The sequence below is a fragment of the Anoplopoma fimbria genome, chromosome 20 (assembly GCF_027596085.1).
Source record: "Anoplopoma fimbria isolate UVic2021 breed Golden Eagle Sablefish chromosome 20, Afim_UVic_2022, whole genome shotgun sequence".
In the NCBI taxonomy this organism is placed as follows: domain Eukaryota; kingdom Metazoa; phylum Chordata; class Actinopteri; order Perciformes; family Anoplopomatidae; genus Anoplopoma; species Anoplopoma fimbria.
In genome coordinates, this window is record NC_072468.1 from 27,513,793 (window position 1) to 27,540,848 (window position 27,056).

Sequence of the window (27,056 nt, forward strand, 5' to 3'; positions counted from 1 at the left end):
CGTTATAGTATTTTAAGAAATGTTACACCAAAGCTCAAAGGATGAGACAGAAATAAGAGACAAGATCACTTATAGATAAACATTTACAACATAATCATAAATAACATCAAACGTGAAAGTCAATAATAACACATTCAATGATGTATGAATATGTAAAATACTGGCAGCAAACAAAACAGAACAGCATCAGTGAGGGACGAGAAAAGAACTCGGGTGACTCTGACACATGAAGACATGAAGACAAGAAGACACATGAAGACACATGAAGACATGAAGACAAGAAGACACATGAAGACATGAAGACAAGAAGACACATGAAGACATGAAGACACATGAAGACATGAAGACACATGAAGACATGAAGACATGAAGACACATGAAGACATGAAGACACATGAAGACATGAAGACATGAAGACACATGAAGACACATGAAGACATGAAGACATGAAGACACATGAAGACATGAAGACATGAAGACATGAAGACACATGAAGACATGAAGACACATGAAGACATGAAGACATGAAGACACATGAAGACATGAAGACAAATGAAGACAAATGAAGACATGAAGACAAATGAAGACAAGAAGACATGAAGACATGAAGACACATGAAGACAAGAAGACACATGAAGACAAGAAGACAAGAAGACACATGAAGACATGAAGACACATGAAGACATGAAGACACAAGACACATGAAGACAAGAAGACACATGAAGACATGAAGACATGAAGACATGAAGACATGAAGACATGAAGACACATGAAGACACATGAAGACATAAAGACACATGAAGACATGAAGACACATGAAGACATGAAGTCATGAAGACACATGAAGACATGAAGACATGAAGACACATGAAGACATGAAGACACATGAAGACAAGAAGACATGAAGACAAATGAAGACATGAAGACACATGAAGACATGAAGACAAGAAGACATGAAGACATGAAGACACATGAAGACATGAAGACACATGAAGACATGAAGACAAAGACACATGAAGACATGAAGACAAGAAGACACATGAAGACATGAAGACATGAAGACATGAAGACATGAAGACAAAGACACATGAAGACATGAAGACACATGAAGACATGAAGACACATGAAGACATGAAGACACATGAAGACATGAAGACATGAAGACACATGAAGACATGAAGACAAGAAGACATGAAGACATGAAGACATGAAGACACATGAAGACATGAAGACAAGAAGACACATGAAGACATGAAGACACATGAAGACATGAAGACATGAAGACAAGAAGACATGAAGACATGAAGACATGAAGACAAGAAGACACATGAAGACATGAAGACACATGAAGACATGAAGACATAAAGACACATGAAGACATGAAGACACATGAAGACATGAAGACACATGAAGACAAAGACATGAAGACACATGAAGACATGAAGACAAATGAAGACAAGAAGACATGAAGACAAATGAAGACATGAAGACATGAAGACACATGAAGACAAGAAGACACATGAAGACAAGAAGACAAGAAGACACATGAAGACATGAAGACAAGAAGACATGAAGACAGACATGAAGACATGAAGACATGAAGACAAAGACAAGAAGACACATGAAGACATGAAGACACATGAAGACACATGAAGACATGAAGACACATGAAGACATGAAGACATGAAGACACATGAAGACATGAAGACACATGAAGACATGAAGACATGAATGAAGACATGAAGACATGAAGACATGAAGACATGAAGACATGAAGACATGAAGACACATGAAGACATGAAGACAAGAAGACACATGAAGACATGAAGACATGAAGACACATGAAGACATGAAGACAAATGAAGACACATGAAGACATGAAGACACATGAAGACAAGAAGACACATGAAGACATGAAGACATGAAGACACATGAAGACATGAAGACATGAAGACACATGAAGACATGAAGTCACATGAAGCTGATTCTGCAAAAACAAAGAGGAGCCGGACAAAGGACACATTTTTATTACACTTATTTTAAATATTATTATTATATTATACAATTCTATGAACATTTTTTAACATACTATACTATGACGTTTTTTTAACATACTATACTATGAACTTTTCGACTTTTTGGGGAAAAAAATGTTCCCATTATTTTTGCAAGCCAAACAATCAGTTGATTAATGGAGACAATAAGCAGCAGATTAATCCACAATGAAAATTATAAAGTCCTGCTTTTACATTATTGCAAAATAGATAATAAGGCATAATAATAATAATCTTATGATAGAATATATAAGAGCAGAACAGTAACCACCTTTAACAATTACAGTAACTTTACTCAAACTCTTTCATTTATTTTTATTCTTTTGATAGAATAGTGTGTGTCCATCAACAGCAAACTCTAAAATCTGTGTTTTTCAGTTGATTAAACTTTACTTTGTCACTTTTCCAGTTTTGAAAAGTTTTCCCGAAATTTAGTCGTGGCTTCAGTTTTCAAACAAGGTCAGCTTTCAGATAATTTAACTTCCTCTGAAGGTGGATTTTTAATAATTTCACACACAAAAAAGAAAGAGAACAGTTGAAGAGCAACTTAACATCTTATTTAAAAAAAACATTTATATTCATTAATCCATAGAAAGGTTGTTTGTGGTTAACAGCAGCGTTTGTCTTTGGTTTAAAGTTTTGAACCTCTGACCACTCCCAGCTGTGATGTCACAGTGTCCTGGAGTACACCTGTACATCATTGCTGCCAGGTGAGAAGTCTGTAAACAATTTAATAAAGTTATTAAAGGACGAGGGGTTATCTTTAATAGACAGGTGTTTCTCCACCTCCACCAATCACAGTGAGCCGTGGTGGTTTTCACCTGTTTCTCTCAGCTTAGCTCCGCCCCCTTCATCTCATCTAAATGAGACAGAAACTGTGGAGAGTTCAAAGCATCAAATGACAAATAAACTAGTTAAATGTGTTCAGGTTCTTGTTTAGGACACTTATAATATAAATTATAAATACGGTTCCTCATTCCAAACTATTCAAACTTTGATCACAGAGTGGTGCTCTGGTTTTGCTCTGCATGCTGGGAGTGTGCCAGGCTCCTCCTCCTCCCCCCTCCCTCCTCCTCCTCCACCTGTGCAGGTGAGGCAGATGTATAAAGGACTCTTTCTCTGGATGGAAACAGACTCCTGAAGCCGCTCACACTGAGATCTTTGTCACAAACTGTTGGATTTCCTGCAGAAAGATGGAGACGCTGCTCGCACTCGTGATCGCTCTCTCCGCCACCGCCTCAGGTAAAAAATAAATAAAAACACTCTCAGCTCACCTGATGCTATTTGTTTTCTACTTTAATAGTCAGTTTGTTTCACTGAGGCTGAAAGTGGAATGAAAATATCTGGATGATAGAAAAGTTCAAACTAAAGAGTTAAAAGAGATCAGAGAGAAATCAGATCAAAGACTGTGGAGGACGAATACACCTTCCTCAAAACAGGAAGTCTGGGAGGTTCAGTAGAATCTCTTGTTTAAGGCTATCATCAATTATTCTATTTATTATTTATTAATCTACCGATAGATTAACTGATAGATTATTAAATCAATAAAGAGTCACCATACACTGAGAAACGTCCTTATTTATCTCCTGTATAACTGGAAATGTATATATTTGAAGGATGTGAAATTCAAACTAAGATGGACTTTGAAATTAGATTATTAATCAAATGTTAGGTAACGGATGTGAGTACAGTGTGTTTTGGTAGATGAGTCTGAATAATGAAAAATTGATGACTGTTGGATATTAAACATTTCTGTTCAGATGAAAAATAGTTTTTGCTAAATTCTGTATTTATGGTCATTGGACCTCAGATAATAACATTTGAATCGTCTGTTCTTAACTCTCTCTTCCTCTTTGTCGTACGCTGGTCTCCTACTGATGAGCCACGTCAGATTCATCAGACACTCCTAACTTCAGATGATGTGATTTGAACTATAAGCTAAACAGGCAAATGTCAACATTTGCATGATGTTTAATTAACATATGGTTTTCCAACTCAACATTTCTGTTTTTGTTGTGGTCGTTCCTCTTCTTGTTCCTCTTCTGTAAAATAATTACATTTACAATCTGTGACAAACTAATGCTTTGGTAACAGCAGACAAATGTCACATGACTCATACGACCACGAAGAGGAAACTCATTTTATATTTAACGACACAGAGGCTCCAAACCAGAACTGTATATAAGAAAGGAACCAAGTCACTGTGATACCCTGCTTTATGGTCTATTTGACTCTAAATGGACCATCATTTACGACCTCCGGCTGTTCGAGTGAAGCCACTGCTTCTCATCTTAAAGCTGCATTCTCTCTGCTGTCCATCAGGGGGCGACTCCTCTGGTTGTATAGAAGTCTATGAGAAAATGACTCTACTTCTCTCTTGATTTATTCCCTCAGTAAACATTGTAAACATGAGTTTATGGTCTCAATCTCTAGTTTCAAGTCTTCTTCAATACAGCATGATGTTCATTTAGTAAATGATGCTCCATTTAGAGTCAAACAGACCATAAAGCAGGGGATGCTTTAGGGCGGGGCTACACACTGATTGACAGGTCGACACCAGAGACGTATACGGCGTCTCTACGTCACTCCTCAGTCCAAATATGGTCACTTCCTGTTCACTGGTTGCAAAAAAACAAGATGGCGACGGACAAAGTGCCGAACTGGAAGCTCCAAAACATCAGTCTACAAACCAATGGGTGACGTCACCATGACTACGTCCATGTCTTATTACAGAATATGGTTCGAGCAAAGACGGCAAAGTTAATGACAACTTTCAACCTTGACAAAAGAAGCTTTGACAGATTTACCACCTGTGAACATGTTATAATCAGATTTGTTAAATATTAATTAAACACATTGGGAATGACCACATTTCTTTTTCCTACTTCTCGTTCTTTAGTGTCTTCAACTATGACAACCATCTCACCGTCAATCAGTACCACAACAACTGGTCACAACGACACCAAGTCCACTTTCAGTGTCACCAGTACCACAACAACTGAATCCAACCACACCAAGACCACTCCCAGTGTCACCAGTACCACAAAAATCGCAACGACACCAAGTCCACTCCCAGTGTCACCAATACCACAACAACTGGTCCAAACGACACCAAGTCCACTCCCAGTGTCACCAATACCACAACAACTGGTCCAAACGACACCAAGTCCACTCCCAGTGTCACCAATACCACAACAACTGGTCCAAACGGCACCAAGACCACTCCCAGTGTCACCAATACCACAACAACTGGTCCAAACGACACCAAGTCCACTCCCAGTGTCACCAATACCACAACAACTGGTCCAAACGACACCAAGTCCACTCCCAGTGTCACCAATACCACAACAACTGGTCCAAACGACACCAAGACCACTCCCAGTGTCACCAATACCACAACAACTGGTCCAAACGACACCAAGACCACTCCCAGTGTCACCAATACCACAACAACTGGTCCAAACGACACCAAGACCACTCCCAGTGTCACCAATACCACAACAACTGGTCCAAACGGCACCAAGACCACTCCCAGTGTCACCAATACCACAACAACTGGTCCAAACGGCACCAAGACCACTCCCAGTGTCACCAATACCACAACAACTGGTCCAAACGACACCAAGACCACTCCCAGTGTCACCAATACCACAACAACTGGTCCAAACGACACCAAGACCACTCCCAGTGTCACCAATACCACAACAACTGATCCCAACGACACCAAGACCACTCCCAGTGTCACCAATACCACAACAACTGGTCCAAACGACACCAAGACCACTCCCAGTGTCACCACAGCAGCGCCCAAGACATGGATCCGCCGACATGGATCAACAACCTCAGACAGAAAAGCAACAACCGTCACCGTGACAACCACCAATCCGAAAAGCACTACAAAAGGTTCTTCTGTAACCACGGCGACGACGAAGAGCCCTCACATGGGCTCTACTTCCACCCTGAAGACTGCGACTTCAACAGCAAACAGCTCACCGGTCTCAAATAAACCAATCACGTCGCAGGGCTCGACCCCGAGCACGGCCCCGAGCACGGCCCTGCCCCCGGCCAGCGGCGGCGTCCCCGGTTGGGGGATCGCTCTGCTGGTGCTGGCGGCTCTGGTTCTGTTTTGTCTGCTTCTGCTGATCATCGGACTGGTGAGTCGGACGGTCGATTAAAGCACAAAAACATAATCACTGTTATTATTATAACTCAATTACTCATTAACTTTGGGAACATTTTGTACATTTTGAAGTTAAAGGCCACCAGGCCCACAAAGGCCAGATGGAGGTCTGGAGTCGGGGCTAAAGGAAAAGCTAGTGCGTCTTTAAATTTGAATTTTATACTCGGATGTCAAACTTTGTTATGCGCCACTGAGCTACTTTGATAGTAATGAAAGCTGTATCCAGTTCTCTTTATACGTCCACTGTTCAGTACAGGGCCAGAGTGATTAGCTTAGCTTAGCATAAAGACTGAAAGCAGGGAGGAAACAGCTCGCCTGGCTCTGTCCACAGTTCAAAAATACACCTACTGACAGCTCCGATGTCCAGTCATCCGTCACAGGAAACATTTCAGAGCTGTTTTGAGAACTTTTTTAGTTTTAAAACAAGTTTGGACTTCAGTTAAATGTGGTTAAAAATGCTTTGTGGCTGTTTAATTCCGCATAAATCTGTATTGCCTGTAGAGAGTATTTCAGAATACGTCCATATTAGGCAGCAAAAGTTAAGAAGACAATCTTAACCCGACTTCCTCTATAAACCATAATTTTAAATGTCAGCATATGAAGCAGTTTGGTAATGTGAGTCGTGATTTAGTCACTTTTTTCAGATTTTCTGTATTCAAACACAATAACTCCTCTTTCTTTATCTCTACAAACAAGATAAACTAGTTTTGATGACTCTGTGTTAATTTTTTATCAAACTAAATGAATCATAAATATTGAATTAAGTCAATGTCTATTACACTCCCTCATACTCGTAGTACTAATATGCAGACAGTATATAGACAACAACATGTTTTTGTTCTGCAGCTGGTGTGGTGCTGCTGCTTTAGAGGGAGAAACGACTCCGGTTCCTATGACAACCTGAACAGCAGAGACGACATCCCTCTGTACACAACACACGGACGCTTCGACGGGCCCGACCGCAAGAAATACGTGAGTCAAACGCTTCTAGAAACAGATATCTGTGAGGATGTATAACAAAGCTTAGTCCTCACAAAGACAAATCACAAAGTTCATGTCTTCACAGGACGCTTCACAAACCTTCTGTTCTCATAACTGCAGTTAAACCAAACACACAAATTGTGTTTTCATGACTTTTGGGGACATAACATTGACTTACATTAATTTCCTGGAGACTTACCTCAACCCTAACCATAACCACTACCAGCATAATCCTAAACCCAAACCTTACCCCTAACCTGAACCTATACCTATACCAAAACCACAAAAACACTAACCCTAACCCCTTAACCTTAACCTAAACCTAGACCGAAACCTTAACTTTAACCTTAACGTGAACCTAAACCTTACCCTTAACCTGAACCTATACCAATACCAAAACCTAAATCTAACCCTAACCCCTTAACCTAAACCTAGACCGAAACCTTAACCTTAACCTTAACGTGAACCTAAACCTGAACCCAAATCTTACCCTTAACCTGAACCTATACCAAAACCTATACCTATACCAAAACCAATACCTAAATCTAACCCTAACCCCTTAACCTAAACCTAGACTAAAACCTAAACCTGAACCCAAATCTTACCCTTAACCTGAACCTATACCAATACCAAAACCTAAATCTAACCCTAACCCCTTAACCCAAACCTAGACCGAAACCTTAACTTTAACCTGAACCTGAACCTTCAACCTAACCATATTCTAATCTTAAACCAAGTCTTTGCCTTAAAATGTTATAGTTTATGTTATGTGGACGTGCATTTTGTCCATAAAAGGAAGGCGAGTCCCCACAATGTGACTGTGTATTCAGATTTGTGTCCCCACAAGACAAGTTAAACTTACACACACACACACACACACACACACACACACACACACACACACACACACACACACACACACACACACACACACACACACACACACACACACACACACGCACACAAAGAAGGCAGAGTGTGTGTGTTGGTTGTGTCTTTGTGTGCTGTAATGTGAGTCCTGGGAAAGATTTTCTGTCTTTTCAGAGTTAATCTATTCACATTAATTCAGTCACATTGGGCTCGTTTATTCCAGCAGAAATAAACCAGTAAAAACATAAATCTCAACAGTCTGCAAAATGAATGAACATCAGTTTAACAACTAAACCCATCTTAACATATCTCATGCGTCCTGAACACCGAGGTGACGTGTGTTAAATATATCAACGGGCGTGTGTTGACTTCTTGTAACAGTAGTTCAGTTGTTTGTATTAAAATGAGTCACAGTCAACATTTACACAGGACACACTGAGCATTAATATCTGTAATGTGATTGTCCCCATGACAATATCTAAACGGACACACAAAGGGCGAGTCTCAGTGTTCATAGACTCAACTTTTGTCCACCTATTCAAAGTTTAGTAAATCATTACCGTCATGGAAGTGTTGGAGCACTTTTCTCACCGTTTTATTTGATTTATTTATATTCCAATACGACCTGTAGATATTCACAGTAAATTATGACCCGCTTATTTATGTTTTTGTTGATAAGTATTGTATAGTTTAAGTTTTTCTTTTGTTCAATTTTTCTTGCTCCAAGATCTTTATATCATTAGAAAAGTGAAACTGGTGTTAGTAAGTAGTGATTATAAATGACATGAGGATTGTTAAATAAATGAGCAGAATATCTTCCATAGTTTTTGTTACATTAATATCTGCAGTTCCCCGTTGAAGTATGCCTTCATGTTCTATTGTTTTGATGATTGTAGCTAAATTAAAATATTGAATCTGATATTTAAAGCTAGCGTCCATTCTGTTTGTTTCACTGATAAGAGGAAATGAAAAGAATGACTTCACCTTTATGCTTTTCTTTAATCACATTTATTAAGTATTAAACATTAAACAAAGTTGTACATTTTTAGAAATATATCCCTTCTAAATGGCTGGTTTACATTTCAATATAATATAAGTAGATGTGGAAATGAAAGTAAAAATGTTCAGGAATGTTTAATTATGCACAAATTTACTTGTTTTTTTACTTACATTAATTATTTACCTTACTCATAATGCTATTGTATTCTACTTTGCAATAGTGTCAGTATTATGTCTTTTAAACTTTATAATTATTTTTCTAGGTTTCTATTTTCATTCTATTGTTTCTTGTTATTCTTCTGTTGTAATTGTTAATAAAACTCTGGCACTAGAATTTCCTTCCGGGTTCATAAAGTTCTATCTTATTATATGTTATCTTATCTAAAAAACCTGCCGGGTTGTTCTAATTCTGTGACAAATGTCTTACAGGAAGAAATGGAAAGGCCAATTAAGAGCCGGACAGGAATGTACACGGTGAACCAATAGAGACGACTTCAACAAATGTTTTATATTTACATAGACCACGCCTTTTCAATTGTTTGTGCGTTTTATTTGTATTGCTGTTTGATTTTAATGAACATGTGACTCAATTGCAACATCTCATAGCTGCTTATTTATTGTCTGTATTTAAAAAAAGAGGCTGACAACAAGAAAATAAAAACATTTTGTGAAAAGAAAATGCTACAACTTGTATCGTGTATGTAAAGACACTTTTTAAAAACATGATATGCTAATTGTTAAATTTGTACATCTTTAAAAAATGATAATTTGCTTGATATGAATACAATAATATAATATAGACAATATCATATCTTAAGTAGTATTACTTTTATCATATTGTCACTTCTATTTTTGTATTACATATTTTCTGTATTCATATTTTAGAATTTTATTTACAATTGTTGTGCATTTCAAACAATTTTAAAGAAGTGACTCTAAACTGGCATTAAGATATGAAAGTTACTCATGTTCATAATCATTTACATTTATTGACTCTTTACACTTTGTGCACATTTAAAACTTGTTATATTGTAACTTAAATGATTTCTTTATATCACACTGACTTGACATTGTTTGATATAACAGTCACTGTTGTCACTTTAGTTATGGGTTTGTTCATTTTTGTATTAAAAGAGTTTTCAGATCAATACCCCATTAAGTGACAATAATAAGGCATGTTTCCATTCCAAGTGCCCTGATTTCATCCAAAACAAAACACTTAACATAATAAAACATTATCTCTTATAACATTAGCATTATAACGGTATTGTTATACTTTCTAATATAGTTTGTAAGAATATTGTCTCACCCAGTTTTAGTTGTATATATTTCTGTATTTCAATAATTATACAAAATTATAATACATTTGGATTATATTTTTCTTCTAGCGTTTTCAGATTACGGCAATAACTGACATTAATAATTATATTTCCATCAATTGGCTCTGCTCATATTTTATATTTAATAAAAAAGAAAATGGTACAAAAAATGATCAATAAAATAATACATTCACTCTTTATTATAATTATAAATATAGAAATACTTTTCTATTTTCTTTCTTTTAAATGTATTAAATCTATCACTGTACTGTATTTCTGACTGGCAATAATTATATCACTTATAATGTATTAAATTCCTTGAAAACATCCTATTAATAAGTTTATTACAATCCAAATATCATGAAAGAATCCCTCTTATTACCACAAATATTTGATATTGAACTATTTATTTTATTTATTTATTTGTTTATTTTGCAGGGACAATGCACACCAATCAACAGTCAAACTGTCAGTGAGCCAGAGTCTGCTGTCCCCGGCCAGATGTTTGAAGGCAGCCTAAAATTACACAATTTCAAATAATAATTGTATTAAAATGCATAGATAAACAGACAGTAACGTATAGACAAAACCAATGCACATATAAGCAAAAGCAAAGTGTACATAAGACACTAGAGCAGAGCAGACATAACAGGCTGCAGCATGCGTCAGGCAGAACAAACACCTACAGTACAAGCACATACAACACTGAGACACACAACATGCACATCAAAATGGAAAATAGCAACACTGAACAAGACAAATGCACATATAGGCGAAACAAGCAGGCAGGACAGACATTACACCAATGCTTGCATGCCTGATTAATCCAATTCATGAAGCATTTTTTGCATCATGTTTGTACGTTTTTAGCAAAAATCCCTTTATTGCATGTTTTTTTTTCCATTTTCTTTTGTAAAGTGTTTTTGCCTCGGGTGTTAATAATCATATTTCAGTTTGGCAGCAGCCTCGACGTCCCAGTTTTGTTCTGCATTGTGTTTGAAGCAGGAACCTTCCAGTCTGAAAGTGGATCCTCAATGACGCAGGTTTCATTCTTTTTTTTATCATAATCAAAGTCCAGGTTTTTATTTAGTTTTTTTCGTCACAAAGAGCTTCACAAAGACAGAAATGGAAGACGAGGCGTGGAGCGAGGCGGGGAACAGACGAGGAATGTAAGAAGTCACGAGTGTTTGATACGAGAGTGATGGAGCTGATATCGACATAAAGAAAGTGAGCCGGGCCCGGCTCTGTTTACTGGATCAATGAGTCACTCAAAGTGTAGAGAAACTCCCCAACAAGGCTCGTTTTAAGGGGTCATGTGAAGTATTTTTATGAATAAATGAGCAGGATAATCTTCAAGTTTCATTTCTAATTTTCTTCATATTCTTTCAGCACATTTTCTCTCTAATGTGTTTCGTGTTTCAATATCTCATTACATATTTTATACTCATGTCTTTGTCTTCCAGTGAAACCTGCAGAACCACGACGGTTTACATGGAATGCTGATATTATGATTAGATGTCTCTGATGCCAAAATGACAAAAAATGACAAAGAAAAAGGGAGATAAATTCACTTATTCTGAGTGCAGATGTTCCAGTTTGGTTCTGATGTTTTGTTAATTGTTATTATTATCAGTATTAGTATTAACCTTTATCAGTATAATTATTATTATTATCAGGATTGTAATAATAATAATAATAATATTATTATTATTATCAGGATTATTATTACTATTATTAGTTTAATATCATAATAATAATAAATTATCATCATTATTATCAGAATTCTAATAACACTAATTGTAATTATTATCAGTATTATTATTATTATCATTATATTATTACCATAATTATTATTATTTTATTATTTTATTATAATAATAATAATAATAATCAACATCAACACTATCATTATCATTTTTGTTATTATGATTATCAGAATTATTATTACCAGGATTCTAATAACACTGATTGTAATTATTATCAGTATTATTATTAACATTATTATACTGATAGTAATAATAAGATTACTATCATTATTATTACTTTTATTATCAGTGTAATCATAATAATAATAATAATAAACATCAACACTATCATTATCATTTTTATTATTATGATTATCAGAATTATTATTAAGAGCCAGCGGTCCAGTGTAATCCTTTTGATGCAGCAACAAATTGGTCAGAATTTGACCAGAATTAATAAATTCCAATATATAATGTCAATAATTTGTAAGTATAGAATTGTATAGAATTGTATTGAATAGATTAGCACGGTTGTCATCGATTCCCGATCCAGCTATTTGAGTCAGGATCAATATTGGTGCATCTCTATTCTATAAAACCACATCAGCTAAAGAATGCAGCTTTCTCTTAATGTTCTGTTAAAGACTAAAACAACTTTCTTTACGTAAGAGAGCTACGTTACATCCGTCTTATTAAAGCATCTCTTAAAAACACTGTTTTTGATGATGTCGGGTCACATGACCTAATAAATGTGGACGTGTGATGTCAGCGTTGAGAAACGTACAGCAGGCTGTGTGAACCAATCAAGACGGAGACTTCATGAACAGGAAGTGGAACAAATAAAGAGCACTGTTGTTTACCTTGATTGACAGGTTGCTGTTGGCTAACACGACCTTGGCTCCTCCCACTCTGTGACCACCGCCATTATGACATCATCGCTGAGAAAACCTGTAAAAGCGAAGTTGAAGCTCAGGCTTTTAACATCTTGTCAAATGATGTAAACAGTAAAACACACAGAGAGACTAATGACTGATGGGAAGAGGGCGGGGCTTCTCAATGACTGACAGGTGATCAGTTAAAGCTGTGACTCAGGTGTGTGTTTTGTCGTCTCAGGGAACACTTATCAGGGTTCGGCTGTTCTGTCAACAACTCTTTGGCTTTTACTTTTATCATTAACAACTTTTATCTGAGTGTTTGTCGTTTACAGAGTCAGTGAAACGCTGACGCAAAGTCAGTGATACAAAGACAAAGTAGAGAAGTGGCTCAGCGATTACCTGTCAAACCCACAGACTGTCTATAAGAAGTGGACGTAGTCATGGTGACGTCACCCATTGGCTTGTGGACTGATGTTATGAAGCCTCAAATTTGACCTGTCAATCAGTGTGTAGCCCCGCCCTAAAGCATCCCCTGCTTTATGGTCTGTTTGACTCTAAATGGAGCATCATTTACTAAATGAACATCATGCTGTATTGAAGAAGACTTGAAACTAGAGATTGAGACCATAAACTCATGTTTACAATGTTTACTGAGGGAATAAATCAAGAGAGAAGTAGAGTCATTTTCTCATAGACTTCTATACAACCAGAGGAGTCGCCCCTGCTGGACAGGAGAGAGAATGCAGCTTTAAGATGAGAAGCAGTGGCTTCACTGGAACAGCCGGAGGTCGTAAATGATGGTCCATTTAGAGTCAAATAGACCATAAAGCAGGGTATCACAGTGACTTGGTTCCTTTCTTATATACAGTTCTGGTTTGGAGCCTCTGTGTCGTTAAATATAAAATGAGTTTCCTCTTCGTGGTCGTATGAGTCATGTGACATTCGTCTGCTGTTACCAAAGCATTAGTTTGTCACAGATTGTAAATGTAATTATTTTACAGAAGAGGAACAAGAAGAGGAACGACCACAACAAAAACAGAAATGTTGAGTTGGAAAACCATATGTTAATTAAACATCATGCAAATGTTGACATTTGCCTGTTTAGCTTATAGTTCAAATCACATCATCTGAAGTTAGGAGTGTCTGATGAATCTGACGTGGCTCATCAGTAGGAGACCAGCTCCAAATCCTTGAGTTTGCAGCCAGAACTTGACAACCCAAAAACTACGATGCAGTTTGCTGCAGCAGAATGAGAGATCAGTGGACGGACACAGAGGTGCACACTCAGTCACACACATGAGCGAATGCGTTGTTCTCCTGCCAGAGATAATAACAATGTTCCATAGCATCTTCTCCAAATACTTATACACACCAAGGAGGAACAAAATATGGTTGTTTATACTCCGAGTTGCACAATGAGACCAATTCATTGATAAAACATAAATGTTACTCACATTCCAAATGGATCCTCCTCCTCCTCCTCTTCATCATCTGTGTTCCAGCGGTCTCTGAACCGTCGTTGTTTCCGTCCTCTGTGGTCTTCGTCAGTATAAGTTACCGTATAAATTTGATTCGTTAATGAATGTTATGTAGAACATTTAGAGGGTTCGATACTGATGATAAAAAGAGTGCCATAGTCAGATATGACTCAAAACACACAATGATATCTTATTTATTCAACTATAGAATCTATATATTCTGTAAATGTTCCCATCATGGAGGTCTAAATGTTGCTTTCTAGTTGTTCTGGTGGAAGAAAAGTACTGATTTATTCATTTATTCATTCATTTATTTTTGTTTCTTAAGAAAAGTAAAATTTTAATACAATTTACAAAAACTAAAATCAGCCATAAAAACCCACCATGTGTGAGTTTTTAACTGGAGAATGTAAATGTTAAAGTCTCTGGTTCTGAGAAAACAAGTGAAGCTTCAAGGCGTCAACGCTGCCCCCTGCTGGCCACAAGCGTCAGGTGTTTCAGAGGTACTTCTGTTTCAGGTACCTCAGGTGTTTTATGAAGAAAATAAAGATGATTTTCAAAGAGAGTCATATCTTTGATCCAGTGTCGTCCTTCCTGATGCCTGCAGGGTGTCACAGGTCAGGGGTCAGAGGTCGGGGGTCCTCCAGGGTCTTCAGCCACAGCTCCAGGGCGAACTTGGTCCCGGTGCTGACCCGCTCCACGTCTGGGCCGCTGACTGGCGCCCGGCTCACAAACGCCTCCAGAGGCAGAGTGGAGTCACTCAGAGCTCCTTCTGAGGAGACCTGAGACACACTGGAGACACGGAGGAGGTCAAAGGTCACGGAGGGCAGGAGGTATGACTTCATCCGTGTTTGATAACTGCATGTTTAATTATCAACTGAGAAACAGTTTGTTTTTATGAGACCTGATTATAATTAAAATTGAATAATACAATAAAAATATACTAATATATAATATAGATATTTTCTGTTGCGTCTTGTCTCCTGGGTCCTACCTGACGCTGCTCTGCAGGTCTTGCAGGTGAACGTCTCCGTCCTCTCCGTCCACGGCGGACACGACGGCTCTGACCAGCCGGCTGTCGGCCCAGAGACAAGCACTGACCTCAGCCGGAGACGGGCTCAGAGACGCCTGCAGAGGAGGACAACCACTGAGGACAAAACCACTGAGGACAGAAACCACTGAGGACAGAAACCACTGAGGACAGAAACCACTGAGGACAAAAACCAAAACCACTGAGGACAAAAACCACTGAGGACAAAACCACTGAGGACAAAACCACTGAACAAAACCACTGAGGACAAAAAAACCACTGAGGACAGTCTCATCTCATGAAGTCACATTGAACTCTGATGGACAAACTGAGGACACATACGAGTCTGAACGTACCTGAAGCTGCAGGTGAGAGAGGGGGGAGAGCAGCAGCATGTAGACGACAATGTGATGTCTCTGAGGAAGACCTCTGGACAACATGGGAGGAAACACCGACTGACAGGAGGACGACAGACAGACAGACAGACAGACAGACAGACAGACAGACAGACAGACAGACAGACAGACAGACAGACAGACAGACAGACAGACAGACAGACAGACAGACAGACAGACAGACAAAGTTAATACTTTTACTTCAGTGAAGGACCTAAATACATCCTCCACTACTGGTCTAGACATAGTGTTGCTTTTTGTCTTTGTATCACCCTTCCTGTCTGTCTGTCTGTCTGTCTGTCTGTCTGTCTCACTGTCTGTCTGTCTCACTGTCTGTCTGTCCGTCTGTCTGTCCGTCTGTCTGTCTCACCTCCCAGAGTCCCAGTACTTTTGGAGACACTCCCTGTGGTTCCAGTCTCAGTCCAGTTTCCTCCTGTAGCTCCCTGAGGCCGGCTTCCAGCAGCTACACGCAACAACAAGGTTTATTCTGGCGTGAAAGATACTTTATATTCAGAGAAGAAGAAACACTGGTCACATGACATCAAAGTCACATGACATCACGTTCAGAGAATGATTTACCGTCTCATCGGGCTCAAGGTGGCCGCCTAGAGAGAAACAAAGCCAGGAAACATGAAGGTTAACAAAGAAAATAGAAAAACACATGTGATGAATACGATGTGTTAAAGGGCTCATGTGGACATGTTGTATCACGCTTCCATAACATTGAAGAGACAGATTAATAACAGAACGGATGTGCAAGATAACATGACATTTGACCCCAAAACTCTGCATCCTATATTTCCCATAATGCAACTGGCCCTTAAACAGACATCAGTGAGCGTCAGACCTGGAGGAACCCAGACGTTGGGGAATATACGAAGCTCCTTCGCCCTCCGTGTCAACAGCACTCTCTGATTGGCTGTCTGCAGGATGATGGCCACGCCCACATCTACTCCACGCTGCTGAACGTCCAATGGGATCGCAGCTGCCTCCGTGACTGACAGGTGTTTGATGGGACAGAAGGCGGGCCTCTAGGAGACAAGAGGACAACAGGACTGTTACAGAGATGTTAAATATTAAAGATAGAGGGGTAGAATGATAAAAAGAGAAATAAATATTAACGATTGAGGGGTGAAATAAGTAAAAGAAGGGTACGCTTTAAAAATATGGAGGTAAATTGACAAAAAAAGAGTGGTAAATATTAAAGATAGAGGGGTAAAATGATCAAAAAGGTTGGAAAGTATTAGAGATAAAAGGGACAAAATTAGAAAAAGGGGATAAATGTTAAAAATAGAGGGGTAAAATAACAAAAATGATAAATAAATATTAAAGATAGAGTGGTAAAATAACAAAAAAGAGGAGTTAATATTAAAGATAAAGGAAAAATAAAATAAATAAAAGATAGAGGAGTTAATATTAAAGATAGAGGTATAAAATAAGAAAAAGGGGAAAAGTATTACAGATAGAGTGGTAAAATAACAAAAAGAGGAGTAAATATTACAGATAGAGGAATAAAATGACAAAAAAGAGGAGTCAATATTAAAGATAACGGGTCATCATGTGTATAAAAAAATGAATTATAAATTTCAAATAAAACCGTTGAACACAGGGGTAAATATAAATAAACATAATTGTGTGTGTACAGATTCTAAAGCCCTCTGAGTCAAATTTGTAATTTATGATTTTGGGCTTTATAAAATGAATTGAATTGAATCGGATTAAAGCGGAGGGTGATTATCTAGCGTCTGACCTTCAGAGGAGTCCCTCGTCCTCTGTCTGCTCTGTAGAGGACAAACTGTTGTTTCTCCAGAGAGCAGCTCACCTCCACCTCATCGTCACCGCGCTCACTGAAGTGACCCGTCACACTCTGACCACAGAAGAAGAAAAACACAACAAACTGATTCCTGATCAGTAAACACGTTGGGTTATGTGTGCTGTTCTCTGGTTAAAGGAACAATCCAACATTTTAATAGATGTGTCTGAACCGACCTGAACAAACTGAGCTCTCTGTGGAGCCGCTCGGTCTTTACAGATGTGAACCAGAATCCTCCTCACTTTGTCCATGCTGCGTCCTCACCTGGAGGACAGGTAACGATGACACTTAATATCTGATTAGTGTGACTGCTTTTTATCTGTCTACTCCCAAAGTATTCAAGTGTTACTCTCTGTTAATGTTACTTGTAATTATTACATTTTTACATACACGGTAATAAGATAAAACGGGAACCTTTCTGGAAATTCTGTCAAAACTATGGAATGTCAAGTCAATATGAATAAGAAATAAGTCATGAAATGATTAAAAAGGGCTATGAAATAAATCCTGAAACAATTAAAGAAAAAAAAATATTAAATATTTAAAATAAATCCTGAAACAATTAAAAAATATATTAAATGTGAAATTAAAATAAATCCTGAAACAAACAATTAAAAAATATATTAAATGTGAAATTATGAAATAAATCCTGAAACAAACAATTAAAAAATATATTAAATGTGAAACTATGAAATAAATCCTGAAACAATTAAAAATATATTAAATGTGGAATTATGAAATAAATCCTGAAACAAACAATTAAAAAATATTAAATGTGAAATTATGAAATATATCCTGAAACAAACAATTAAAAAAATAATAAATGTGAAATTATGAAATAAATCCTGAAACAATTAAAAAATATTAAATGTGAAATTATGAAATAAATCCTGAAACAAACAATTAAAAAATATATTAAATGTGAAATTATTAAATAAATCCTGAAACAATTAATACATATATTAAATGTGAAATTATAAATAAATCCTGAAACAAACAATTAAAAAAATATTAAATGTGAAATAAATCCTGAAACAATTAAAAATATATTAAATGTGAAATTATGAAATAAATCCTGAAACAAACAATTAAAAAATATATTAAATGTGAAATTATGAAATAAATCCTGAAAAGATTAAAAAATATATTAAATGTGAAATTATGAAATAAATCCTGAAACAAACAATTAAAAATATATTAAATGTGAAATTATGAAATAAATCCTGAAACAATTAAAAAAATAATAAATGTGAAATTATTAAATAAATCCTGAAACAAACAAACAATAAAAACAATATTAAATGTGAAATGATTTATTTATTTCAGGATCAATTTCACCTTGGTAACCTTAGATTTGTGTGACGTCACTGTTGAGTGTCAACAGGAGCAGTTAGCAACATGCTAACTAGCTAGCTAGCATGTTGCTAACTAGCAGCTAGCTGTAGCTAACGTTAAAGGTCGTTATAAATTCATTCAGCGGGAATAAAACCCTCCGAACTGCAGATGTTTCTTAATTCACCTCCACAGATGTTAAAGTCTGCGTTTCCATTTAAATAATACACGTAATCACAACAGTAGAAACAGTAGAAACAGTAGAAACCTACTAGCTAGCTAGAGCAGAAACCAGCTGACGTACTTCCGCTCATTTGGATTCTACATCCGGTTAGAGAGTTCAAAATAAAAGCCTTGCAGGAAACAGGATAAAAGGAGTAGCACCAAAATATACTTAAAGTACCAAACCATTGTGTAGATTGTGTTGTATTATTGTGTTATAATTATTGATGCATTAATGTGTTCATCACTTTGATGTTGCAGAAAACATAGAGGAGCAAAATGATAATAACATAGGTCAATATTAAAGATATTATATTACAAATAGAGGGTAAACATCTTGAATATATCAAAGATATAGGTGTAAAATGATTTTTTTTTTTAAAAAGAGGAGTCAATATTAAAGAAAGAGGGATACAGTTATTTTTAAAATGGTGCAATAGAAAAGCTGGAGGGGTAAAATGATAAAAACAACAGCTAATACAAATGACAAAAGAGGGGTGATTATTAAAGATATAGGGGTAAAACAATCATTTCAAAGTTGAAGGTGGAGTGCAGATACATTACATTATTTCAGAAATAATACTTATTGAAACAAAACATTTTAAAATGATTTAAATGATATATTTAACTCAGGAGTGGTAATTGAATAAACTCAGAATAAGAGTCAAACTATTACTCAGCCTTCTTTAACAGTGTTTATTATTCACGTGGGTTCTGTTTGTACCTGATTCAGTTATCAATATCAGTATTTTACATAAATCTATACATTTATTGAAATAATAATGTGGTTTTGTGAAGTCACACAGTCTATTTATTTATTATGTAATAAATGGGGTTTTGTAATAAATGCAGAGGTGAGTCGTTCTTTAAGAAGAAAATCTTCAGTAACAGGATGTTTATCCATCAGCTGTCTGTCTTCATGTCCTCTCTGGGTGTCTCCTGGTTCTGGAGGCACAGAGGCTCAGAGGTGGTGCTGCCGATGCGTTCAGGGTCCTCTGGCTGCTGTGGGGGAAAAACAGAGAAAATCATGAGGGCCGCTGTAAACCGAAGATAGTGGTATATTCAGGTCATACCTGTGGGAAGTCGTTACACATGGAGCAGAGACCCGCCAGGAGGACCGCCACGCTGAGGAGCGTCTCCACCACAAAGACGGCGAGGAGGATGGCCAGCAGGCCCTCGACCAGGAGCTGAGGGTCCACACGGGTTTACAGAGATATGGACACGGATACATGAATAGTTATGAATAATAAATAAATAAATATGGAATTATTAAATTAACACCCGCTGAAATGATTAAAAGCAGCCCTCTTAAAATATGCCTTTTTTATATAAAAACCTATTTATTTATTTAACTATATATCCTTATATACTTTTAATTAAATTTAATTTAAAGATTTGAGAAAAGTCCTAAAAAAAATGATCTTCTACGTCACAAATAATGTTAAAATATGAACGTTCTCTTCATGACGTCACCCAGAGGGTTCTGAAGAGCTGTTGTGAAGCTCAGAGTGGGCGGTTACAGCGGCCATCTTGGAACCAACCACCTGTCTGTGGTCACTGATAACAACCACCTGTCTGTGGTCACTGATAACCAACCACCTGTCTGTGGTCACTGATAACAACCACCTGTCTGTGGTCACTGATAACCAACCACCTGTCTGTGGTCACTGATAACCAACCACCTGTCTGTGGTCACTGTGAGCTCATCACCTGTCTGTGGTCACTGTGAGCTCACCACCTGTCTGTGGTCACTGTGAGCTCACCACCTGTCTGTGGTCACTGTGAGCTCACCACCTGTCTGTGGTCACTGTGAGCTCACCATGGTGTGGTGGTCGATGTGTTCACAGGGATAGCTGCAGTGTTGGGGTCGTCGGTACGGCACATGTCTGACGAAGGTACCGAAGGACACCACGGAGAACAACAGTGCCGGGAGGTGAACAGTCACGTTGAACCTCACCTGGAATCACAGCACACAGTCACGTATACGGTCAGCAGCTCCATATGCTATCAATACTATATTTATTTAAATACTATATATTTGGTGAAATTAAACTATATACATTTACTCAATTAACACTCCTAAGTACAATTTTGAGGTTCTTGTTCTTTACCTGAGGTTTTACCTTTTTTGCTATTCCCTACCTCTACTCCCTTTTTATTATAAATGAAAAACATATGATAATATAATAAAATACAATGAATTGTTATAGATTAGCACAGTGGTTCCTAACCTTTTTAGCTGGTGACCATAAGTAGTTGACAGATGGCAGACAGATTTATTCCATTTGGATATTCAAAATGTGGCCTCATCCTTAATGTAGCACTTTTAGATAAGACATGTGGGATGTCCCGATATTATTCAGAATATGCATCTCATTTGGGGTTTTTACTTTAGTTGGCGTCACACGGCCTCTCGCCTGTTTAGGGTTTCAGAGACTGTTCTCATTCATTGTCATGAAGAGAAAAGCTTGGAGAACACAGTTTTGCAAAACTTGCAGGATGATGGCGCGAGGGTTAACAGGAGGGAAATTTAAGTTATTTAAAGGGCGTAGTTGTAGAACATACGTCATGGTGGCGGTTTACGTTTGTTGGAGTTTGCATGGCTGCATGTTAACAGTAGTGGGATATTAATATCAAATATCTATGTAAACAGCTTAGAAGAAATACAGACAGAAATGCAGACAGTCTTTTTCTGAATAATGGCGTAAGGTGAATATTTTCATATGAATATTTTAGTCAGTGTGAAGTGCAGTATGTTTGAATGAATACATGAATGAATGAGCTCCAGATAAAGTGGAGGGCGTGGACTCACGCAGCCGTAGGAGGGTTTCCTGCCTCCACACACCAGACCGAAGCCGATCAGGATGAACTTAGAGAAGGAACCGTCATTAAAATGGATCAATTTATAAATGGAGGTTTTCACTGTTAATGTGAATAATCATACTGTTGGACATGTAGTGCACCACATAGTGTTCTTTGATCTTGTATTTCTAATCTTAGAATTCATTTGTTTTTTTCACACACACACACACAACACACACACACACACACACACACACACACACACACACACACACACACACACACACACACACACACAAACACACACACACAACACACAACAGTACTAACACACACAAAACAGTACCATAAAAAGTGCTAACAGTGCACACAAAACAATAACAGTACTAATAGCGCCAACAGTAATAACAGTGCTAACAGTTATAACAGTGCTAACAGTGCTTACACAAAAACAGTGACCAATATTGTTTAAAGTTATAACAGTGGTAACATGATTACAGTGTTTAGTTATAACAGTGGTAACATGATTACAGTGTTTACAGTTATAACAGTGGTAACATGATTACAGTGTTTATGGTTATAACAGTGGTAACATGATTACAGTGTTTACGGTTATAACAGTGGTAACATGATTACAGTGTTTACGGTTAAACCAGTGGTAACATGATTACAGTGTTTACGGTTATAACAGTGGTAACATGATAACAGTGTTTACGGTTATAACAGTGGTAACATGATAACAGTGTTTATGGTTATAACAGTGGTAACTTGATAACAGTGTTTACAGTTTAAACAGTGGTAATATGCCACAAAAAGTGCCAACAGTAATAACATTCAGAACGGTAAGAATAGGCATTAACAGCGCTAACAGTGATATCAGTACGAACAGCTTTAACTGTGTTAACAGTACTAACAGTACTAACAGTAATAACAGTGCTGACAGTACTAACAGTATACCAACACCAGTGCTTACAATTGTAAACAGTGCTAGAGGTTATAACAGTGTGAACAGCTCTTACAGTGCTAACAGTATTAACATTGCCAACAGCGCAAACAGCACGAGCATTGATAAGAGTAATAACAGTGCTAACTATGCTTACAATGCTAACAGTAACAACAGTGCTAACAGTAAAAACTCACCCAAACTCCGGGGATAAAAATAACAAAGGCTTCCTTCTTGAAGTAAGTCGGCACCTTTTGGAGAAGCGAACCCAGAGAGACCTCCAGCAGCCCCAACACCATCTCCACCGCCTGGACAGGAAGTGATGTCACAATAATAATCGGTCAAAGTGTGACATCACACGATATTACAACAACTACAGCTCCCATGAGGCTTTGAGGTAAAAGCTTCTGAAGCTTTTGGGATCTCTATATGTTGAAAAGCAAAAGAGATCAATCAATTATCTAACGATATAGTTTCTCTAGATGGCATTGCTCTGGCATCCAGCACTACCGTTAAGAACCTTGGAGTTATCTTTGATCAGGATCTGTCTTTTAACTCTTATATAAAACAGATCTCAAGGACAGCCTTTTTTCATTTATGTAACATTTAAAAAATCAGGCAAATCCTGTCTCAAAGCGATGCAGAAAAACTAGTTCATGCATTTGTTCCCTGTAGACTAGATTACTGTAACTCCTTATTATCAGGCTGCTCTAATAGGTCTCTTAGATCTCTACAGTTGATCCAGAATGCTGCAGCACGTGTTCTAACAGAAACTAAGAAAAGAGATCATATTACTCCAGTATTAGCTTCTCTGCACTGGCTCCCTGTTAAATCAAGAATAGAATTTAAAATCCTTCTCCTCACCTACAAAGCTCTAACTGGCCAGGCACCGTCTTATCTTAAGGAACTTATAGTTCCATATTACCCAACTAGAGAGCTGCGCTCCATCAATGCAGGGTTACTTGTGGTTCCTAGAGTATATAAAAGTAGGATGGGAGCCAGAGCCTTCAGTTATCAGGCTCCTCTTCTGTGGAACCAGGTTCCAGTTTCAGTCCGGGGGGCAGACACACTCACCACTAAGAGCAGGCTTAAGACCTTCCTTTCTGATAGCGCTTATAGTTAGGACTGGTTCAGGTCTATAGTTAGGACTGGTTCAGGTCTATAGTTAGGACTGGTTCAGGTCTATAGTTAGGACTGGTTCAGGTTTATAGTTAGGACTGGTTCAGGTCTATAGTTAGGGCTGGTTCAGGTCTATAGTTAGGGCTGGTTCAGGTTTATAGTTAGGACTGGTTCAGGTCTATAGTTAGGACTGGTTCAGGTCTATAGTTAGGACTGGTTCAGGTCTATAGTTAGGGCTGGTTCAGGTTTATAGTTAGGGCTGGTTCAGGTTTATAGTTAGGGTTCAGGTCTATAGTTAGGACTGGTTCAGGTCTATAGTTAGGGCTGGTTCAGGTCTATAGTTAGGGCTGGTTCAGGTTTATAGTTAGGACTGGTTCAGGTCTATAGTTAGGACTGGTTCAGGTCTATAGTTAGGGCTGGTTCAGGTTTATAGTTAGGGCTGGTTCAGGTTTTAGGGCTGGTTCAGGTCTATAGTTAGGGCTGGTTCAGGTTTATAGTTAGGGCTGGTTCAGGTTTATAGTTAGGGCTGGTTCAGGTTTATAGTTAGGACTGGTTCAGGTTTATAGTTAGGACTGGTTCTGGTTAGGGCTGGTTCAGGTTTATAGTTAGGGCTGGTTCAGGTTCTCCTTGGTCCAGCCCCTAGATATGCTGCTATATGCCTAGACAGCCGGGGACTACCTAGGATACACTGAGCTCCTCTCTCCTCTTCTCTCCCTCCATCTTTATGTATTAATCTCCTATTTATGCACATTACTGATTTTGCTTCTTCCCCAGAGTTCTTGTGCTTTCTCGCCTCGCAGGTTCCCAGGAATCGGGGTTATATCTGGACATCGTGCCACCTGCTGAGGCCCTGCTGACACCCACTACTACTACCACTATCATTATTAGTCACATTACTATTATTATTGCCTGTACTATTATGCTTATTGACTTGCTTCTACCCTGGAGTCTTTGTGCTTTCTCGCTTCGCAGGCTTCTATAAATCGTGGCTGTACCTGGACCGTGGTCGTGCATCCTGCTACGGCCCTGCTGACACCGACTGCTACCACCATTATTATTACTAGTCACATTACTATTACTATTACCTGTACCATTAAGCATTTTAGCTTTACTTCCACCCTGAAGCCCTTTTGCTTTCTCGCTCTGCAGGTTTCCATGAATCGTTGTGGTACCTGGACCGTAGTCGTGCCTCCTGCTGTGAGCCGACTGACACCCACTGCTACTTCCATTATTATTATTAATCACATTACTATCCCTATTTTCATAATTACAATTCTACTATAGAGACTATAATAATTGCTGCTGTTATTATAAGTAGTCTTATTTGTTTTTTCCTTCGTTACTCTGCTTACTACTGTGATTATATGAATCATTTATGTCATATACATTGAATGTGTTGTATCTCTGTTATGCTGTTCATTCTGTACACATGACATCTATTGACTTCTGTCCATCCTGGAGAAGGATCCCTCCTCTGTCGTTCTCCCAGAGGTTTCTTCCTTTTTTCTCCCTCTTAAAGGGTTTTTTTTAGGGGAGTTTTTCCTGTTCCGGATGTGAGGGTCTAAGGACAGAGGATGTGAGGGTCTAAGGACAGAGGATGTGAGGGTGTAAGGACAGAGGATGTGAGGGTGTAAGGACAGAGGATGTGAGGGTCTAAGGACAGAGGATGTGAGGGTGTAAGGACAGAGGATGTGAGGGTGTAAGGACAGAGGATGTGAAAGGACAGAGGATGTGAGGGTGTAAGGACAGAGGATGTGAGGGTGTAAGGACAGAGGATGTGAGGGTCTAAGGACAGAGGATGTGAGGGTGTAAGGACAGAGGAGGTGAGGGTGTAAGGACAGAGGATGTGAGGGTGTAAGGACAGAGGATGTGAGGGTGTAAGGACAGAGGAGGTGACAGGGATGTGAGGGTCTAAGGACAGAGGATGTGAGGGTCTAAGGACAGAGGATGTGAGGGTCTAAGGACAGAGGATGTGAGGGTCTAAGGAAGGACAGAGGATGTGAGGGTGTAAGGACAGAGGATGTGAGGGTCTAAGGACAGAGGATGTGAGGGTGTAAGGACAGAGGATGTGAGGGTCTAAGGACAGAGGATGTGAGGGTGTAAGGACAGAGGATGTGAGGGTCTAAGGACAGAGGAGGTGAGGGTGTAAGGACAGAGGATGTCTCATGTGTGCAGATTTAAAGCCCTCTGAGGCAAATTTGTAATTTGTGATTCTGGGCTCTACAAAATAAACTGAATTGAATTGAATTGAATCGAACAAATGTGATGACTTCCTGTTTATCACCAGATGGGAAGTTGTTCTCCATTAGGCCGCTAAGTGATGAGACGAGTCATCAATAATGCAATAAGTTTACAGCTGAGATAACAGCATGCCATGATTCACACTTGAGGCAACAGACAAAACAATATATACCAAAGAATATTATATATTCAATAAATAAAATAACAAGAGACAAAATAAAATGAGTAGGATCACTTCAGTAATTCAAATGAGGGGACAATTGGGGACAATTTCAAAAAATGGTAAAATGTAATATTTGAATACCTTGGAAACCGTAAACATTTTTTAGTTCAGCTGATGTTCCAACAGTACTGACTCTAAACTAACCGTCTGTTTCTACTGTGAAGTCTGAAGAAGAGCTTTGATAAAGTTAACCTGCTTTTATTGTGAAACTCTGCACAATGAAACAGCTGATTTATTCTAAATCTGTTAGTAAAGACACTCTACAAAATAAAAGCATCAGATACCAAACTCTGAGGGAGCAACTATAACTTCAAACAGTGAACTCACCCCGTACGTTTTCAGATCCTCACGTTGCTGAAGACAGACAGACAGACAGACAGACAGACAGACAGACAGACAGACAGACAGACAGACAGACAGGTTATCAAACAGACA

General features: G+C 38.1%; 2 protein-coding genes across 4 annotated transcripts; one reads left to right on the forward strand and one right to left on the reverse strand.

Moving 5' to 3' along the window:
- Positions 1-2,720: 2,720 nt before the first annotated feature.
- LOC129110044 (mucin-5AC-like) lies at positions 2,721-7,251 on the forward strand. Its single transcript, XM_054622200.1, has 4 exons — positions 2,721-2,764; positions 3,244-3,296; positions 5,073-6,208; positions 7,081-7,251. Exons 1-4 carry the CDS (start codon positions 2,721-2,723, stop codon positions 7,249-7,251), a joined length of 1,404 nt encoding a protein of 467 aa, XP_054478175.1.
- A 7,783-nt stretch (positions 7,252-15,034) lies between these two features.
- Positions 15,035-19,394, reverse strand: LOC129109026 (nucleoside diphosphate-linked moiety X motif 17-like). Of its 3 annotated transcripts, none has more exons than XM_054620940.1 (9): positions 19,344-19,394; positions 17,916-18,003; positions 17,677-17,793; positions 16,774-16,957; positions 16,506-16,531; positions 16,297-16,389; positions 15,888-15,986; positions 15,496-15,629; positions 15,035-15,293 (listed from the first exon to the last, which is right to left on the reverse strand). In XM_054620940.1, exons 2-9 carry the CDS (start codon positions 17,988-17,990, stop codon positions 15,113-15,115), a joined length of 909 nt encoding a protein of 302 aa, XP_054476915.1. In that variant the 5' UTR covers positions 17,991-18,003; positions 19,344-19,394; the 3' UTR covers positions 15,035-15,112. The 3 variants fall into 3 exon arrangements, with proteins under 3 accessions (XP_054476915.1, XP_054476916.1, XP_054476917.1); XM_054620941.1 differs by having other exon boundaries at positions 19,259-19,344; XM_054620942.1 differs by lacking the exon at positions 19,344-19,394 and adding an exon at positions 19,146-19,156.
- Between the last annotated feature and the right edge of the window lie 7,662 nt (positions 19,395-27,056).

Coding starts and splice junctions, on each gene's coding strand:
- LOC129110044 (XM_054622200.1), top strand. CDS start 2,721: ATGTCACAGTGTCCTGGAGTACACCTGTACATCATTGCTGCCAG. Junction 3,297..5,072: donor TCTCTCCGCCACCGCCTCAG/GTAAAAAATAAA, acceptor AACCACACCAAG/ACCACTCCCAGTGTCACCAG. Junction 6,209..7,080: donor TTCTGCTGATCATCGGACTG/GTGAGTCGGACG, acceptor TTTGTTCTGCAG/CTGGTGTGGTGCTGCTGCTT.
- LOC129109026 (XM_054620940.1), bottom strand. CDS start 17,990: ATGGACAAAGTGAGGAGGATTCTGGTTCACATCTGTAAAGACCGAGCG. Junction 15,630..15,887: donor TCTCTCACCTGCAGCTTCAG/GTACGTTCAGAC, acceptor CCTCCTCTGCAG/GCGTCTCTGAGCCCGTCTCC. Junction 15,294..15,495: donor GACCTGCAGAGCAGCGTCAG/GTAGGACCCAGG, acceptor CCGTGTCTCCAG/TGTGTCTCAGGTCTCCTCAG.